The sequence below is a fragment of the Heliangelus exortis genome, chromosome Z, assembly GCF_036169615.1.
Source record: "Heliangelus exortis chromosome Z, bHelExo1.hap1, whole genome shotgun sequence".
NCBI classification, from domain to species: domain Eukaryota; kingdom Metazoa; phylum Chordata; class Aves; order Apodiformes; family Trochilidae; genus Heliangelus; species Heliangelus exortis.
This window is the reverse complement of record NC_092454.1, coordinates 18,659,830-18,678,314: the sequence shown is the minus strand read 5'-3', so window position 1 is coordinate 18,678,314 and position 18,485 is coordinate 18,659,830. Positions and strand designations below refer to the sequence as shown.

Sequence of the window (18,485 nt, the reverse complement as noted above, 5' to 3'; positions counted from 1 at the left end):
GTCATTCTTCCCATCTCTTCCTGAATCTTAGGACTCCAGTCATTAACACTATAAATGAATTGTTAAGAGACAGACACCAAGTTCACAACTGTAATGCAGATAATTTCTCCTGAAACTGGAAGGCAACACCTGCTCTATTACATGAATACTTGAAAGATTTCAAGTGCTGTGGTGATGTTCATTACAATCAAAAGCAATGGTGTATAAATATTTTTTACAACTTCTTGGGAAGTCTTCTGAGTTGGAACATAATAGCTTTAAAACATGTAGTGTATTTTTACTTTTCCTTCTAAAATTCTATTTAAATCTAGTGTGATAGCTTAAGTTCTCAAATTGTGTGGTTAGACACTACAATCTTCGGTGTACAATGAAAAAATGTAGTTCTGATAATGAAAATACTCATTTTAAAGAAAACACGGTGGCATGCTGCAGTGCATACAGTATAAAACAACATTCTGGTGGATGAAAAGGTAGGACAATCTTAGAGAACTTTGGAGTCTCTTTGTAGCACTGCCGTTGTAAGGCCTGACATTGTTAAGATTATAAATAAAATTTTATGTTTGTAAGACTCACTGGAAAAAAGAGTATTTACATTCCTTACAACTAATTGAATATGATATTTCTAGAGATTGATTCGTATTTCTTGTTAGGGTTTGTAGCTATATACAAAATACTCTGAAATCCTCTTGCTGTGCATTCTCCCAGAACATTTTAAACTGGAAAAATAGTTATAAAAAAAAGTCCCTCTCTGGCAGCTGAACCTTGATAGTTCAGTGTCAGTGGTGTGTTGTTTTCCCTGTCTAGGCCTGGTACTTTTGATAGATTGTTTGTGGAAGATCTTGATATTTGGGAGCATGTAGGTGTTTTTTTTGTCTGTGGGATTTTAAACTCTCTAAACAAGCTCTCAAAGCCTTCAGCAAGTCAATATAAAACTAAGGACATGGTGCAAGCAGTGATTAAATATTTAATTTCCCCTAAGCAGAAAAGGTTATAGTGGGAGAAGTCACTCTTGGTTGCTCGGGCTGAAGCTGGCTGTTTTCTTCTCTACCCCATGAGCAGCTTTGCAACATGGGGAGCTGCTAACCTCTCCCTTTCCATCTTTCCCCCCACCTCTAGAGTCACTTAGCCCTTAGTCTGAGGTTCTTAAAATTTCAGGTCATGTCAGGTCTGTCAGTAATTGGGGCAATCAATTACCTCTGCCCCACAGGTTGATCTGTGAATGCATTCCAGGTGGTTGTCCAGCTGCTGGTCTAATTTCAACACACTTTGAGCAGAGCAAAGCCCAGGCTTAGCCTTTGTTTGTGACCTGAAATTGCCTCACTCCAGCTGCATGCTCCTCTCTGTTTAAGTAATAGACCAGGTTATGATCTGTTACGTTCTTGTCGCTGTATTTTTTATTTTTTGGTGGTACTTCTTTAAATGCTCACAGGGGAGACAGATGGATGAGTTTTAGACTTGTTAGGTACTTAATGCTTCTAAAAGTCAAAATTTTTACTGAAATGGAGATATAAGGGAGAACATGCTCATCTGTGTGATTACTTTTCAACAGGTGTTGTGACTTGATGAAATCAGTTTGTAATTTAGATAACTGAAGCAGTGCTCCCATGTAGTAGTAAACTACCAAATGTGGAGAAACTAGAATATGATGCAGTGCACTGATGGTATATGTCTGAACTATAACCAACACTCTTCTGTGTTGAGGCATGTCTAACTGGGAAGGTTTCCTTTGCTTCCTGCTCCCACCCCCTTGCCTTGGCTCCACAAAAAGTGTAAGGCATGGTGAGGGAGACCTTTAGTGAAACTTGTTAACAGGCCCAGGTTGCTATCTGTTAGCCAAGTAAAAATGTAAGTAGCATATAGGTGCAAGCAGAACAAGGGGACTAGCTTGTTGGTTCACACTTTTAAGTACTTCTGTCTGCTGAAGCCTGGCACAGCTTTTGGCATTATTAGAACAATCAAGTGTGCTCGTATTAGAAATATTTGGCATTCCTTGGGGTAGATGAGTGAAGTACTGTAAAGGTGGCTAGGAGGTGACATGTGGCTGATTTTTCTCATGTACATCCTTCATCTCTAGGTGTTCAAAAGCTTTATTTTCTTAATCTGCTTCCTCTTACTAGTTTTCTTTCTTCTCAGAACCTCCTAAGAGTTTTATTGATTCATTCTCTTGACAGTTTACAGGAAAAAAACTTTAAGCACATCTGCTTTTCTTCAGAGAAGAGTCTTTCACAGATGCTCCCAAACTCTGCCCAGCAGCATGAGGTTGACCTGTCTCAGTTTCTTAAAATTTGTTGCATACTTGCCGTACCCCAGAGTGTACACTGCAAAGAAAGCAGCAAAGCAAATATAGTTGTTCTGGACAAAAATAAAAGCAAAAATACATGTGTAAAAGTTGGAGAAGTGAAATTCTCCCTTGCCTTCAGCTGTTATTGCAGACTTGCTGGTTCAGCTCAGAATGATGGCATTTATCTGTCGTGTTATTTAACTTCATTTTACCTCTAATAAGGATGCAAGCTATGAGAGTAGCTTTTTAAAATATGATCAGCCTTTAGCTGAACAGCTGATCTGTTTTGAGGCTGTTATCTGTTGTGGGTTTTCAGCTACAGCCAGAACTTCTGACACCCCCCAACATAGCTGTAAACTGTAAATACCTGTACAAAAGCCAAAACAAATGCAGAGTATGTTGATCCTATTTTACAGGATTGGTGTAGGGAAACAAAATTTCTTAGTTTCTTCTCATGTTTATCTAGTACATTTTCTCACCTTCACAGCATGAAGTAAAAACTTTAGTTAATAATCAAATGGATATTCTTACCTGCCATAGTGTCCTTTAAGGTAACTGCCTTCCTTCATCTCTATATATTAATTTGTTTAGATGAGGAGAACTTCCTGATTGAAGGCCAGGTGGGAGTCTTTTTTGTGTCTTGGAGAACTTGAAACACCAATCCAGCATAAACTTTTAGGATGGCACAGAGCCTCAAGTGAAGATATGGTCACTTTCTCAGATAAGGAGGCCAACTGGGGTAACTGAAGTATGTTTTCTAAAAATATTACTCAAAACTGTGGAGAAGCAGGCATAACTGACTGGCAAACAATTTTCACAAGGTCTTTAAGCTGCTTGGAGGCCATGGCTAGTCAGTCTTTGTTCTTGCTTCTTCCTCACCCTTGGCTAAGTGTTCCTATTCTGTCCTTTTCACCAGCTCTAACAGCCATACACTTGGTCAGATAACAGATGCTCCTTAGAAGCCTGTGTTGGGTGGGAATGGGCTTTTTTTTGCTTTTTTTTTTTTTTTTTTTTTTTTTTTTTTTTTTTTTTTTTTTTTGAAAAGCAAGAAAGATGTGTGTGTGTCTCTGTCTACTGCTGGACAGCAGTACATCATGTAGATTGTAATAGGAATTATAAAAGTAATGTAAAAAATAGAAATGGGCAGTTAGTGTAAGATGTGAAACCAACTTCCCTCCTTTCCAGAATCTGATGGGTGAAAGTAAAAATCTGTTTGTGAATTCCAACTCTAGATTATACAAATTTGAACTACTTTCTAAGTAGTGCATAATGTAGTCAAATCAGTCTGATTTAACAAAAATGTACATTCTTTTCTCATCAGTGTAGCAAGAAACTAATGTATGAATGTATTTTTAAATTTATAGGTACCAGAAAAAGTTGGATAACTGCTGGATATATAAAAGTTCTAACAAGCTAGATTTAAAAAAAAAAAAAAAAAATTAATAGGGAGAAAAGAACCTAAAGATTTAATCCCTCTCCTCTCTCATAAAAATTCAGTGTCTAGTATTTACTGCCAGGCATTCTCCCTAATAATATAATAATAATATCAATATCTAGTATTTACTGTCAGGCATTCTCCCTAATAATATAATAATAATAAAAGCCCCCAAGCTTCTCTCTTAACTAGGTTACAGTGTAATTCTCTCCTGCTGCAGTTGCACCATGAAAAATCCCTTCCTATTAAAACAGATAGGTTGTTTTGCTGGTAGGCTTAAAACACTGTGTTAAACTTAAGGTATTTTGTTCTTTTTTTCAGGTACACATAATAATTCTCTTCCACTTCCTAAAGAAGTCTTCCTTGAAAAAAAAAAAAAGCATGTCCCATGACAAGAAATTTGGAATTTTTGAGCTAAGAACTCTATGAATGTTTGCAAGTGAATTGCTGGGCTATCTTCTAGTTGCTAGATGGAGCACTTAAACATGTTTCAGCAGCTGGTAAAAGGGCATGGCCTGTCCTGGTGAAGTCAAACCCAGAAACAAAACCAAAGCAAAACCACCTTAAAATGTTATTGTGAAAACTGAGCAATAGCTAAAAAAGGTTGAGCTGGAAGGGTAAAAATATAATTGAATGAAACAGAAGTGTTCTTGGTGTTGAGTTGTAGACTTGTAGAAGCTTTCATTCTCAAAGAGGTACTTACGTCTGTTAAGTAGTTAGCCTTTGCAAACACAACCTGCTGCCTAAATTAGCTATGAAGATGTGATATTTCTACATACTAAAATCTGGTGACCTTCTGTTTGAGAAGGTAGGATTGTATTAAATAGGTAATGGCTTTGCCACTCCACCATCCTGATGCTGGGTATGCAGTAGCAGAGATGAAGACAGGAAACATAGGCTCTGACATTGTGAAATCTTGCCATAGCCTTGACTTGAGCTGAAAATTGGTCCCAGACATGTGAACATACAGCACTGTCCTTCGATGTGAGTAAACTTTCCAAGGTTTTTTGTGATCCCTTTTGTATTTGAAGGTCTGAGCTTCTGTTTTGACTGCTTCTGCAATCTCATTGTCAATTTGTATCTCTTTCTCAATCTTTACAGCACAGGAAGGAGGGAGACCTTTGAGATGCAGTTGGTCTGAAGGTATATTGTCTTGTACATAGGGCCATTTACATTTTTGTTCCGTTTTCTGTACAGGATGGTAAGCATCTGCTGAAGTGCTTTGCTGCATCAGCATTCCCTCTTGTCAAGGCTAAGTGTGCATAGTCCTTAAGATTTCAAATGTTCTGTAGACAAAATTCCTTTCTGCTCCATTGGAGCAGAGTTCCTGCCAAACTGACTTCTGTGAGCATAGCAAACATCTTAAAGTATGAGTTGAAAGCTGGGGTATTATTAAGCACATACAGAGTTTCAATATGCACTTTAGGTTTTCTCTCTGTGACTTAGCATCCCAAAGAAGAAGACAGGATTTACTCCTCTGTTCCTGCTGTCTCATGCTTAAAGTCTTTTCTTCTAGTGGAGTGTACAGAATAAGCTTATTTAAAACCCCTTTAAGTGTCTTATCTAATAGTTGTCTTCACAAGTGCCAGCAGAAACCATAGCAATCTCTCATCACATGAACAACTTTGAAATGTTTTTTTTTTCTTGGTACAGCTGTTTTTTAATATTATAACTAGTCTTTTCTGTTTCAGTAATTGCAAGTACTGTCTAATCTACATACAGAGTGTCTATATGCAGAACTGCATATTACATAGATGGGGTTTTTTTTTTGTTTAGGGATTTAGCAGTTCTGGCATGGCCTGATTTGTCTACTGTTAGTCTATTACTTGTTCAGGGGACAAAAGGAAAGGGAGGAATGAGAAAGCAGAGTAAAAAGACTTTGGTTTCTTGATCTCATTAGTTCAGCAAATGTCTATTTCGTAGCTGATTCTTGTCCTAGATGCTGCAGAAGTCAATGTAATTTTCAGTGGTCTTGATGGTTTCTTTGGCATGACATAGAGTGGAAGTGATCTTGTAAGAGAGGGAATGCGTAGTATGTCACACTGTTAAGTTCAGAGAGCTGTGCTTGTACCAGCCTCTTCTTTTCTGTTTTAATAACTTAGTTATTTTCATTCAGAAATCTTCCACAGTTTACAAAAGCTATATAAATGCAACTCTTAAGCTAAAAATACCATGACCTTGAGATGCAGTCCATGCTGTTTGTAGTTCCCATTGGTGTCTGCAGCTCTCCTGTTCTCCTTACCTGCATGGAAATGACTTGCATGCAATCTTTAACTCCCTAACTAAGATTTCTATGTGTTTCTGTTTTGTTCTTTGTAAACACTGACAGATTATGGTGTATAGAACAAGGCTGGTAATTCAGATAAAAGCCAGTGTTTGGGGTGGTGGTGAAGGAGAGGATACAAGAGACACACAGCCCCTTCAGTAACTATTAAGTCATGTGAGAGGCTCTAAATCTTGGGTCAGTGTGTGTGGTAACTCACCTGCCTGATGAAAGGGCTTTGAACTCTATCCTTTCTTAACCTCTCTGTCTGGTGGGCAGCCTCACAGTCATTCTGAAGTAAACATCTAAAAGAGATGTATTTCTATAAAAAGTATTTGGTAAGTGTGTGTACGCTGCATGATTCCTTGGAAATCTGAGTTTTGCATGTTCGGTAGATTCCTCCATGCATGTTTAAAAATGATTTTTTTTTTTTTTGATTTAACTACATGTATTTCTTGTTTTTGTTCTTTTTTGTTTTCCTTCCCCCAACAGCTGGCTTACCCCTTGGTGTTCTAAACTTGGCCAAAATAAAACCGTATCAGAGAGGCTTTTTCTGTAATGATGACAGCATCAAGTATCCGTTCCATGACAGTACCATCACATCCACTGTCCTCTACACAGTGGGGTTCACCCTGCCCATTTTCTCTGTAAGTAGATAATATATAGGGAGCTTTGGTGATGGGAGTAAAATGTATGCCTTCTAAGAGTTCAGTCCTGTGACTGAGTTGAAGACAGCATAATAGGCAAAATCCCATATATGTGTCGTCATATGCATGTGAAAAGTGCTGTTGCTACTTTCTGTTTGCACAGAGAATATGCAATTAATCTCTTAATTTAGTATTGCTAATGCAATTTCTTTTAGGAGCAAAAAAATGTAGATGAGGATTTAAACTGTGTTAATTAGTCTAGGCTTTTGTCATTGAGGGGAAATTCTACAGGCTTCTGAATAGTATGGAGTAATACATCAGTTGTTGACTAGTCTGATAAGTTACCACTTGCTATGTTAAACTTGAACTATAGTGGAATGCACAAACATGTAACCAGTGACTGTTGCTCCCACATACTTTCTACAGAAATAAGTCAAATTTGGATTAATTGGGTTTTCTTAGTTAAAAAAACCCAAACAACTCTTCAGACCCTTCAGGATAGGATACAGAGGCTGAAAATCTAGTTGCTTGTAGAAAAGAGGCTCAGTGTTTTCAAGACCACATGATTCTTTACAAAGAACAATCTAACTCTTCAGTAGGTTTTTTTAACAACATTTTAAGCCTGATTGTATCCAAGATTATATTAAAGTTTCAGTTGGTTTAAAGAACAACAATGTAACTATTGAGAATAGTCTTGAACCTTAAACTATATTTTGTTGTTTCTGCCTGTAGTGGTTGATCAAACCATGTTAGATATGGCCATAGTCTTTGGTCTTCTAATAAATGTATATGCTAAATTAATAATACAAAGTGTATGTTAAACTGGTATAAGAATAGAAACAGTCATTTAAAGAACAAGTAAACAGAGATCTGCTGAACATCTGTATGCATTACTTTAGTTTTGTTTTAAATGCTTGTTGATCCTATACAGTCAGTAGAAGGTAGACACAGCAGCTGTTTTCATTAACAGGTACCAATGTATTTTTTTCTGGCTCTAAAGCAATGGAGAAACATCAGATATAACAGCTAATTTATTCAGAAGTATAAAACATCTAAGGAGTAGTATGGACAGCTAGTGTAACTTTACCTGTCAAGGTATCTAAAATTATATCTTAGACTTGTTGGTTGTTCCAGTATCTTCTGATATTTTTCTTCTATGATACTTCTGCAGGATCCACACAGTGGATTCTACTGCCTGTCTATGCAGGGGATTGGAATATGTAACTGGAACAATCATTTCTGGAGTCTGTGCTGGGAGAGGTTTTTTTTAAAAAAAATGAAAAATTCTAAAGCACTTGTGGTTCTTTAACAATAATACAAATTATCCAGATCAGTTTTCTTCAGTTGGAACATTTTGCAGACCTTACAGCAGCACAGGTTTTCTGGAATCTACTGAGAAAACCATCACCGTAGTGCCTATTACTGCTCCATGTAGCTGACATATTAACCTAACTGGCTTTCTTAGTTTCGATTTTGGGAGTTCCTCAGCCTCATTTGAGAGAGAAAAAAATAATGTATGTCTACTGACAACATAGAGCTGTAGAGCTAGGGACTATGACAACTGGGTTATTACAACTTAAATGAGTTGACAGGATGTTCCTGCTTTCTAGTTTCAACCTTGCCTTCATTCAAAATGTCCATGGGAAGTTGATCAGTCTAGAAATAGGAGACTCTGACATTCAGACTGGTTTTTTTGTTGTTGTTTTGTTTCTAGATGACACAGTGAAGGCTTGAAACTCTTTTCAAGGCACCTTAAGTTTTGGAAGTAGTAGGTAGCAGAGTCATTATCTTCAGCAGGAACACAGCCAACTAGTTCATGAAAGCTTATTGGGCAGTAACAATGATTATCCCACATCTAGTAAAAATATTATCCCCACTTGGGACTTTACTGAAAGAACCATTCTTCTCACTGAAGGAACTCATGGTAAAAATGTAGTCTAATACTATGCAAATAAGAGTTGAGAAATTGCACTTTTGTGTGAGCTTTTCCCTAAGTGAAGACTACCTTGAACAGAATCCTTGTTTGTAAGTCAGACCTCAGGTTTGTCACATCACTAAGTAAAATAGAGAACTTGTGGTAGAAGTGAAGGGATGCAAAAAAGGTCTGCAACATGGAAAAAAAAAAACAAAAAAACAATGGATAATTGAGTAGCGTGGTTATAGCCCTTCCCCTTATATTCAACAGCTTAGATTCACAGGATTATCCAAGTTGGAAGGGACCCCTAGAGATCATCAAGTGCTAATGCAGTATTTAGCCCTTGGTCCCTAAGGCCTTGTGAAATCTAAAACAGAAATTCTCAAAATACTGTTATACATATGCCCCTTGCTATAATAACTGCTTCCTTGTCTTAAGACTGTAGAATGAGGTGACCTTGAATATCTTGCTGTATACTAATAAAAGGTTCATTTTTTTTTTTGTGGTAGACCATAGTGGAATATAGAACAGTTTCAAAGAAAAGAAAAATAAAACACAAAACAACCCCAAGTCTTCAGTAATGAATGTTTATTCTTTTCAAGTGCCACTTCGTAGTATGATAAATCTAGAGTTTGCAGATTGTTTTCTATCTGGAGGGGAAGCACGGTTTCTGTATTAGAATTTTTTGAGTCTCAGGGTCAAACAAAACTTAAAGAAAAATTAATCTTTTTTAGTATGCCAAAGTCCTGAGCAGCACACATCCACAGCGACTGACACTTTCAAGAACCCTAAAATCTTTCCTATAATACCACCTTCCTAAATCTTTGTTTAAAGAAGTATAGAAAGTAATTCAGCGAAGTCTAAAAGCCATTACTAGTTAAGGGGCAGTGTGTATAGATTTCAACTCCAGGCATCTCTAAGATGCGCTTATCTTTAGCTGTCTGCATGAGATCAGCTCTTCCAAGTATAAATGACAAATTGGTGTTATTGGCAAAGGCTGATGTCTTCAGTATAATGACATCTTCCCAAAATGGACCTATGTGGCTTTGCTCCTGTGCCAACTTTAGCCTATTAGGCATTAGGCTTTATGTTTTGAGAAATGTCTCCTCATCTGCATCAATGTTCTTACTGTTAAGTTTTTCTGCCTGCAAATTAGCACAGTCATACTTCAGGGCAATCTACTGATTGCTTTTCTGGCACAGGAAACTAATCTTTTAATCCTCTGTTTGTGAGCACAATAAACAACATGGACACTTTATGGGCTAATTTGTGTTTCTTGAGGTACAAAAGCAGCTACTGCTGTGGTAGAGACTGATAAAGCAGGGGACTGTAATGAAAACCCATTGAAGACTGATGTATACTTTATGTTTTGCAGTAGTGTCCAAGCTTAGTGGTCCACTATTGATAGTTTTGCAACTAATTACCATTAAACCTGCTGTTTGAGATGAGTAGACCTTTGTATCCTTGAACTTACCTTTCAGGTTTCATGTTGTGTATTAATAATTCTTTTATACCCTGCACAAGACTGCCTCTTATCTGGTAAACTTTTTCAAAAAGGAGAGTACTGTTTTATCTTCATGGGGGTTTTTTTGGTATATTTATGGCACTATAGACATTTTTGGGCAATGCTGTTGAACTTCATAACCTGGCATGAGTTCTACTTGACAGTACCCATTCAACTTTTATGGATAAAGATTAGTATAATTTCTGAAAGCAAGCTTATTCTGAGGAATAAACTGATATGTGTTTGTTTGAACTGTTCAAAGCCAACATGATGATAAAACAGCCCATGTTTTTGCTGTGTGAATGGTTAATGTGTGGAGTGATGCATTTTGGTTGAACTGTTGAGTAATTCCTGGGCCAGATCAGCACTCTCAGAGACAGCATCCAACCTTGGCTCCACTTTTGCCTTGTCCAAGGTGTGGTGTTCTGGTTGTCTTATTTGAAAACAGGCGAGGAAAGATATGAGGAGCACCAGCATCCAGTTTGGTGCTTGTACAAATCACTCTTGCATTGTACAGTTCAATTTAAACAATGTGCAGAGACTTGATTGCTATGTCTGTGGACTCTACATATTAATTTTCTCAGTCTTTCAGATGCATTTGTTAATACAGTGGTGAAAACTGCACACAGTGCATGCAACTGAGTAGAATAGTTGGCAGCCTGACAGTGAAAGGAGGGTCCAGACAAGGGCTTTTTAAAATGCTGAGTGAAGCTTGGTCACAACTATGAGAAAGTCAAGGAGTTGGAATAGTTTGGAGTTGGTTTTGAAGGTACTGTTTAGTAGAGCGTACAAAAGGATAAAATGGAATAGTAAGAAATGTAGAGAGTTGAAACTTGAAATGTATAAGACTTGTAATATTAGCCAAAAACCTACCCAGCTCATGGCATAGATTTTTTTCTTGCCTCAGGTCTCATACCTAGTTACTCATTCTTGCTGTTGACATCTAGGACCTAGACCAGACACTCAAGGGGAGGTGAATAGGAGGAGGTACTGCACCAGACAGAGGAGGTGAGCAGAAGGGGAAAGTTCCTTTTTGTGCTGCCTCTTCTATTTCTCTTCCTCTGGCTCATCCCATTGTACCTCTTTCAGTTCTGCCTTGAGCAGTAGAATGCTCATGCACAAACGAGGATTTTTACCCATATTTTCTGTGAAAAGCTGAATGACTAAATGCAGCAGTTGATCTTGAACTGTGAAGTGATGATATAAGCATATTTCTTGCTATAAATCATAAGAAATTAAAAGTGGCATTGTTCTGGTACTGAGGAAAAGCCTGAGTCTTAATGTAATTTGCAAAGAGGTGTTTGATACCATAACCAATCCCCAGAGAATGAGCAGTTACATGGGTCAAAAGTTTTAACCAGGCTTTCACAAAATGGCATGTTTTTCCAGACAGGCTTGTTAGTGTTTTACAAGTGGATGCTTACATATGTTTTCGCTAATGGAAATACTGTTGAAATCTGTACAGCATATTCTGGGAAAAATTTAACTTGTTCTTTCTGTCTTAATTTCTGGTCTAAGGAGACAAATCTCAAAATACTATTTTTTTTTTTAAGAATAAGTGTAGGTGTCATCTCTTGATTTAAACCTACACTTATGAGATTGGCATTAGAAAATAGTATGAAAACAATGGTGGCTTTTCCTGAAGTGCTAGGAGAAAAGACAGCAAAATCTTCTAAATTTTGTTTCTATGCTCTGGACTGTTGCTACTTAGTGCTAAGTGTATAAAGCTATTTTGTCTGAAACATACTCACTGTTTCCTGGAATCAGTGACATGTATTAACTTTCTGATCCCTTTAATATAATTTTTTTTAGGCCTGTACATTCAAATTGTTACTTCATTAAAATCTTTAGAAAATAAATAGTCATTGGATTAGATGAATAATTCTTAAATATATGAATAATACATTAGAATGTGAGAAATGGACAGGAGGAATAAATGCTGAGGTACCAAGTAGAAGGTACCAAGGTACCTTGTACATCTCTTGGAGTCTGCTCTGTTCTGTATAGTCATAAACATGCTGGAGGAGAGTGTCTGCAGTGAGGCAGCAAAGTGGAGTATTCAGAGTGGTAATTATAGAAAGGGTGGCAATAACATGGCTGCTGAAATACAGAATGGATAAATAAAGTCCTTCCTGAGGATAGTAGAAAGGACAGCTCGAGGACAGAGAAAAATGTGATATTCTCTTATCCATAGAATGGTAATGGCCACCTTTAGTTCTTGGGAGAATTCAACTTTGTGCCCTGCAACAGTGAAGAAACCCAGCCAAGATTAGAAACGTAACATGTAATACAGGATCTTTATGAAAAAAACCCAACATAATCAATCAGAAATCACTTCAGTTTATGGAGAAATCTGATAATCCATTATACTGTGTGAGTCAGACTATCGGACAAGTGTACTATAATTGTTTAAAGTACTTAAGTCTTATCAGTCAAGCTACTTGTGTTTCTACCTCTTATATTCCTACTGAAAGGCTGTTTTGGAGACCTAAATAGCTACTTCCCTACGTATAAATATCTATATTGTCAAGTCTATTTGTAGCTCCTTGTCTGTAGTTGGATCAGTATTTCTGGTTTTGCCAATATCTGGTGTCTATGCAATTAGCTGATTTACAGACCCTGTGTTCCACTGAACTGTGGAACTTTACAACTTTACTTTTACAACCCCAGCTTTACTATTTTTGAAGTAATGATGAATGACTTTTAGTGTCCCTTCTCTGTCTGCATTTAAGACAATTAAATTAAAACCAAGCGTGCCTGCAAATTCTGATTAAATACTGTTTCCGAGGAAATTCTTGTTGGCTGGCTAAAATTGCTAGTGTCTTTGGAAAGATGTATTTAGTGGTCACACAACTATATTGATGTACAACCATAGGAAGCAGGCATTAGTTTCCCCTCATGTTTTGAACTGATGAGCTCCCAGCTTGTTTTACCTCCAAGAGCATGATTCAACTCGTTACTGCACAAATATCCATCCATTCTGTTGCTTCAGTTCTTCAGAGTTGTTTTGCAAGCAGAACTGGCTGACCTCAATATTCCACTGTATGAAAGAATTGCCAGCTCTGTCAGTAGTACATCTGCTGGTTATTCACTAATGATGCTGGCACGTAACACTAGCTTGTTGGCTTTATTCTTGAGATTACCTTACCAGTAATGTCTTCCTAACCTTATATTTCCTCTTATATACCTGTTCTCATCTTCCCTGTAGACATTTTCCTCACTGTGTTACAATTGACTTGGAAAATGAAGTCAACTGGGGGATGCTTTTTGGTATTGTTACACAGGGAGTATGCAGTAGACAGCCTTTAATGACCCTCTGCCATCTCTACTCCTAACTTGAAAGAAGTACTTAAACATCTCGATTTCTGCTACTTTAATGTGAAACTGAGCCCAGCTGATTTTTACTAACTGTCCTTTTAATGAGCCAAACTCTGCCATTAGAGAGTGTCACCTGTTTGGGGAAAGAACAGGTATTTGTAGCAAAAGCAAGGCTGTTCTTTTAACTTACTTGGCAATGAGCAGCATTTCTTTTCCCAGTGATATGTTGTTGAATCTTTGCTGCTTTCCCTTGAGAAACTACTTTAGACTTATACAAAGAAATCTTCTGGCAAGGAAGTATACCACCTCCTATACTACTATTAAAATTTGTTCTTTACTTGTATCTGGGAAGTTACAGACCACGATACTGATGACAGTTGTACCATTAGTCATTTAGTATCTTCAGTTATCTCCCATCCTCCTGTACCAGCAAGTTTCATACTTAAAAAGAGCTATTGTGCTATAAGAGCTTATTGCTGTCTTCTGGAATTGTGGTATCTCATATGTGTAGTGGTATCTTGAATAGTCATGTGTATCGTAGCTACAGGGAAAATGCTGCTATTGGACTTGCTACATTAAGAGGCTCTGTCTCTTTCATAAATTATGCCAGTACTTCTGGTCGTTTGTCCTGCTTGTACTAATGAAAAAGCCGAACTATACTTCTTCCTGTCTGTGTTCTCTTCAAAGGAGAGAGACTTATGCTGCAGAAAGTACTTAAACTATATATTTGAAATAACTTTGATCTGATTTTAGAAATTAGATTTTTTTTAAAAAACAAAACCAACAAACCCTTAAATTCCATAAAACGCACCAATTAGTTCAAGCCAGAAAAAAACCCAAAAGTATTGAGAATTTTTTCTTAATGACTTCAGATGAAGTCTGGATGAAGTTTCAGATGAAGTTGATGAAGATGAAGACTTCAGATGAAGTTTCTGGCAATGACTTGCCAGAAACAGTAGGAATTGCTGCCCCTCTGGTTTGGCTTTTACTTTTCTTCCCCCCTCTCCCACAGGCTAATAATGAAGTCAATCCACGTGTGTTTTAAAAGTATTAAATTAAAGCTGATGTATGAAGCATGTTCTGAGGCAGTAGATGTATTGATATAGGGAAGTACATTAACCAAAAAGATGGCAAATGCCAGTACCAGCTAGCTTTTGCAGACAAATAACTGCCTTTGAACAAAAGGTGAATTATAAATGTTGCTGTTCTGGGACTTTGGAATGCAATTTAACAGTGTGAAGTCAATCTGATAAATTTTACCTTAATTTGGTGTTTAGGAATTAAAAGTTTGCTTTCAAGATGTCATGGAGCATGTCTCCTTTCAGCACTGAAATGTTCTGAGAATGGTAATAAGACAAATTACTGTTGGAATTAATTTTTAAATCTTTTACACAGCTGAGGAAACTGAAGAAACACTGAAATTTACTGTACAAGTTTTTTTTAATCAGTATTGCATTTCAATGCATAGTTTTTCCAATTTTTACTTCAAAACATGTAGATACTTAGAATTTTAAAATTCACACTCTCTGTCTTAATTGCACTGGCTATGGTTTCAGGAAAACTATTTATAAAGTTTTCTTTCTTATTTAGCAAAGTAAGGTTGGTTTCAGATAGAGTAAAAGAAGTGGAAAGAAATTGAGAGTGGGCATTACTTATTTTAGTTGGTTCTTACTTTCTTAAAAAGAAAACCAAAACTGAACTTGGAGTTGTCTTGGTATTTTGCTTGCATGAACTTTATATAAGAAGGTGCTGTAAGCAATTACAGAGTAGTTGCATCATAATCTCAGTATTGCTGAAGAGTGACCACACCTTTCAAGCATCTTCTCTTTGCATGGAAACTCACATGCCACCACTGTATGAGATATTTCATTCCTGTGATCCACATACCATTGCTTCAATTTCTGATTTAGCAGCAGGTAGTTACATTAAAAAAACCCCAACACCTGAGTAGCCCCATCACTTTGAAAATTTATCTTCCACCTTGAGAAGTGAAACATTCAGGTGTGTGTGGGAGGAAATTAGGAGTAAGAGACCACTATTCATAGAGCAGGTCTTTAAAAAGAATGATGCAGAGTTAGTGATGTTACATCACTGACACTACCTGACCATTAGGTCAAGTACTGTGGCAGTGTGCTGAAGCAGTGATAGGGTTTTTCTAGGCTGAACTTAATTTTGTGAGCTACTGCTTTACTGTGATAATTATCTACTTCACAGAAGTAAACCTTTGAATAGTCAGCACTCTTTTTTTTTTTTTTTTTTTTTTTTTTTTTTTTTTTTTTTTTTTTTTGTGAATTATTCATATTCCAGTTCTGAGGATCTAAAAAAAAATACACTTTTCTCAGTCTTGAATCTTTTGTGTTTTCATGTGTGTAGGGCAATGGATGAAGTTTTCATTTCATCCATGAAATGGATAAAATTGTAGAATAAATGGTGTTGGAAACACACCATGGCATTATGGTGACAAGTCACCTTCCCTCACTATGGCTGCACACTTCTGCCCCTTCCCACATACAAGTTAGTGAAATGCTAAACAACTGATGATATATTGTGACATACTGTCACATTACCAACAAAAGGAGAGGGCAGAAATGAGGTCTGGGCTGCAGCATTTTTTCAAAACTCTACATTCCTTACTACTAGGAGAAAGGGAAAGGGATTTTTTTCTGGTAGGAAAGACTATGTTTTTGAACTGTCCTGCAGTGTCCAGGCACAGGGCTCTCTGTTCTCTGGTGTCTGAGAAATTCAGTGTTTTGGGGAGGTACTGTCTTGGCTCCTATCCCATTCTAGTGGTGTTGTTCTGCTTTGTGGGTGTGCTTGGACAGCTTCCAGACCTAGGTCAGTTGTAGTCCCGCTGGTCTGGAACTGGAAACAACCCCTTTTCCCAAATGACAGTGGTTTTGTCTCTTCCACATTCAGAGGGGAGGTTTGGCATGCTATTGATTTTATGATTGTAATGGTACAGAAGATACTTGATTCTTTGTGACAGGCTTAGCTGCAATACACAGGCCCTATGATAAGCCCATAATTTACTGGGTCATGGAACAAAACTGTCTCACACATCAGACGTCACTTCAAGGAAGTTTTCACCTCATGAACCATTTCTTTGTTATTTGTTCTTTGTCTGTTTTCAAACTGAAGCATTCTTCTAAGCAGACACTTCGTGGTGTGAAGAATAAAATTGTTAGTACATCGTTGATCAAATCATGGGTGGAACCCCAGTATGTCTCAGTTGTGATGGGCCCAGCAGGCATGCTTGGTTTAAGGAACCCAGGAGGAGAGGCTTAATGGGTTAAAGGCTTGAAAAAGGCCCTGGGGTATTTTTCTTTCTGTTAAGTCTTGAATATGTAACTTAAATGTTTATCTTCTCTTCCTTAACAGTTCTCTTACTGCTCACAGTTGGTACCCTCTTAACCTCTTTTCTCCCATTCTTTCCATGTTTACCTTTGTTTGTATGCACTTGCTTAGGAGTAGCTCCACATAATGAAAGGAAGAGGTGATCTGCCTTGCCCTAAAGGTTCTGAGGAGAGAACTGGGAGAATAGCAACATCTTTTACTAGCAGGAAGGAAAGAGGTTGTTCTTCATCCTTCTGATAACTGTTTAAAAGTGGCCCCCTTTAGAGTATTTTTGCTGTCTAATTGATACACAGTTGAACTGCAATAATTACAAATTCTGACCACAAAAATAAAAGGATTTTAAGGACTTCAGTGCCACTGGGCTGTACTTGCCTCAGAGAAGATTATTTACTGCTTTGTTAAACATTCTTTTTAGTTCTTCACTTCTTTCCGTACAACTATTTCTTTCTGAGGTTATTAATCCCTGTACAAGAAACAGATTATGCAGATTGTATATGAGCTAAGGATGGAAGATCAGTATTTAAAAAATAATTCTGTTAGTCTGTGGTAAAAAAAAATGTATTCCCGTTTTTTAGCGTTTTTTTTAATGTTGTGTTTTGTGGGGTTTTTTTTATTTGTTTTGTTTTTTTAACTTTTCTGCTTAAATTACCATTTTGATTATGGCTGTAGGTCTCCAAAGGTGCAATAGTACAAAACATTGTACATACCAACCTTGTACTCTGTTAAGTTCAGGGTGAGCCAAAGCTTGCCTCTTGGAAGAGGAAGAGAGCAGAATAAAATCTCCATGCCCTGAGGCTGTAGGACTTAAGCAGTGACCATATTGTTCCAGGGAACTATCCAGTGTGTGTGGAAGTGAGAGGATAGCCTGCATGTGTAATTTCTGCTTTTTGTCCCCATATCTCTTCATGAAAACTCCCTCTGCACTTGCTCTCCCTGAGAAGCACCCCTTCTCTGCTTTCATGAAATGCAGTTTATGCTCTTCTGACTTAAAAGCTGTCCAGAGAAGTATAAATGAGCAACTGTTGCTTTCTGGAGTATAAATGAATAGTTGATAATTGTGGCAGTAGCAACAGATTGCAACTCAGTGGTTGTCACTGAACCCTTTATTCAGTCATGATTTTCCCACAAATGCAAAGGTGAGAGGAATCCTTTCCTGCTTTCCTCCATTCAGCAGTCCTTCATAGGAGCTGCAAAGACAAGGCAGTAGTCATTGGTCAAAGGAGTGCATAACCTTCTAACTTGCTGCATGCCCTTTCCTCTTTATGCACTTCTCTTTGGAAATGTATAATTATCACCAGAGTTTATTGCTTTTGTAATGTATTTTTTTATTCCTTTTTGCTAGCTGGCTTGCCTTTTGCAATTCTCAATTCAAGACGTATTCCCTTCCAGAGAGGAGTTTTCTGTAGTGATGAATCCATCCGGTATCCATACAAAGAGGACACAATTTCTTATAAGTTATTAGCAGGAATAATTATTCCTTTCAGTATAATTGTTGTAAGTTCAACTTTTCATTGTATTTGAATGAAGGTGGGGAGGGAGGAGGGGCAATCTGTTAACAAACTTTAAAGACTGTATTCTGAAAGACTTCTCATTATAAAATAATGTCCTTATACCAGGTGCTAAAGCAGTAGAAGTAGTGGCAAAATTAACTAAAAGATTTTCTTTAATGGAGGTCAAGCAACTAAATTTATAGAACAGAAAAAGGGTAATGTAGATCTATGGTGGCTCAGTTCTATAGACTGAGAGATAAAAATCTCCTTCCCTTACT

General features: G+C 37.3%; 1 protein-coding gene across 2 annotated transcripts in view; it reads left to right on the top strand.

The window, feature by feature from the left end:
* The window catches only part of PLPP1 (phospholipid phosphatase 1), a 60,636-nt gene that overhangs the window by 8,215 nt on the left and 33,936 nt on the right, over positions 1-18,485 (top strand). Inside the window, exon 2 of one of the 2 annotated variants that reach the window (XM_071731383.1) lies at positions 18,060-18,211. In XM_071731383.1, the coding sequence (XP_071587484.1) occupies positions 18,060-18,211 (152 nt within the window). Of the gene's footprint in view, positions 1-6,471; positions 6,627-18,059; positions 18,212-18,485 lie in introns of both variants that reach the window. The other variant, XM_071731382.1, reaches the window with a different exon arrangement.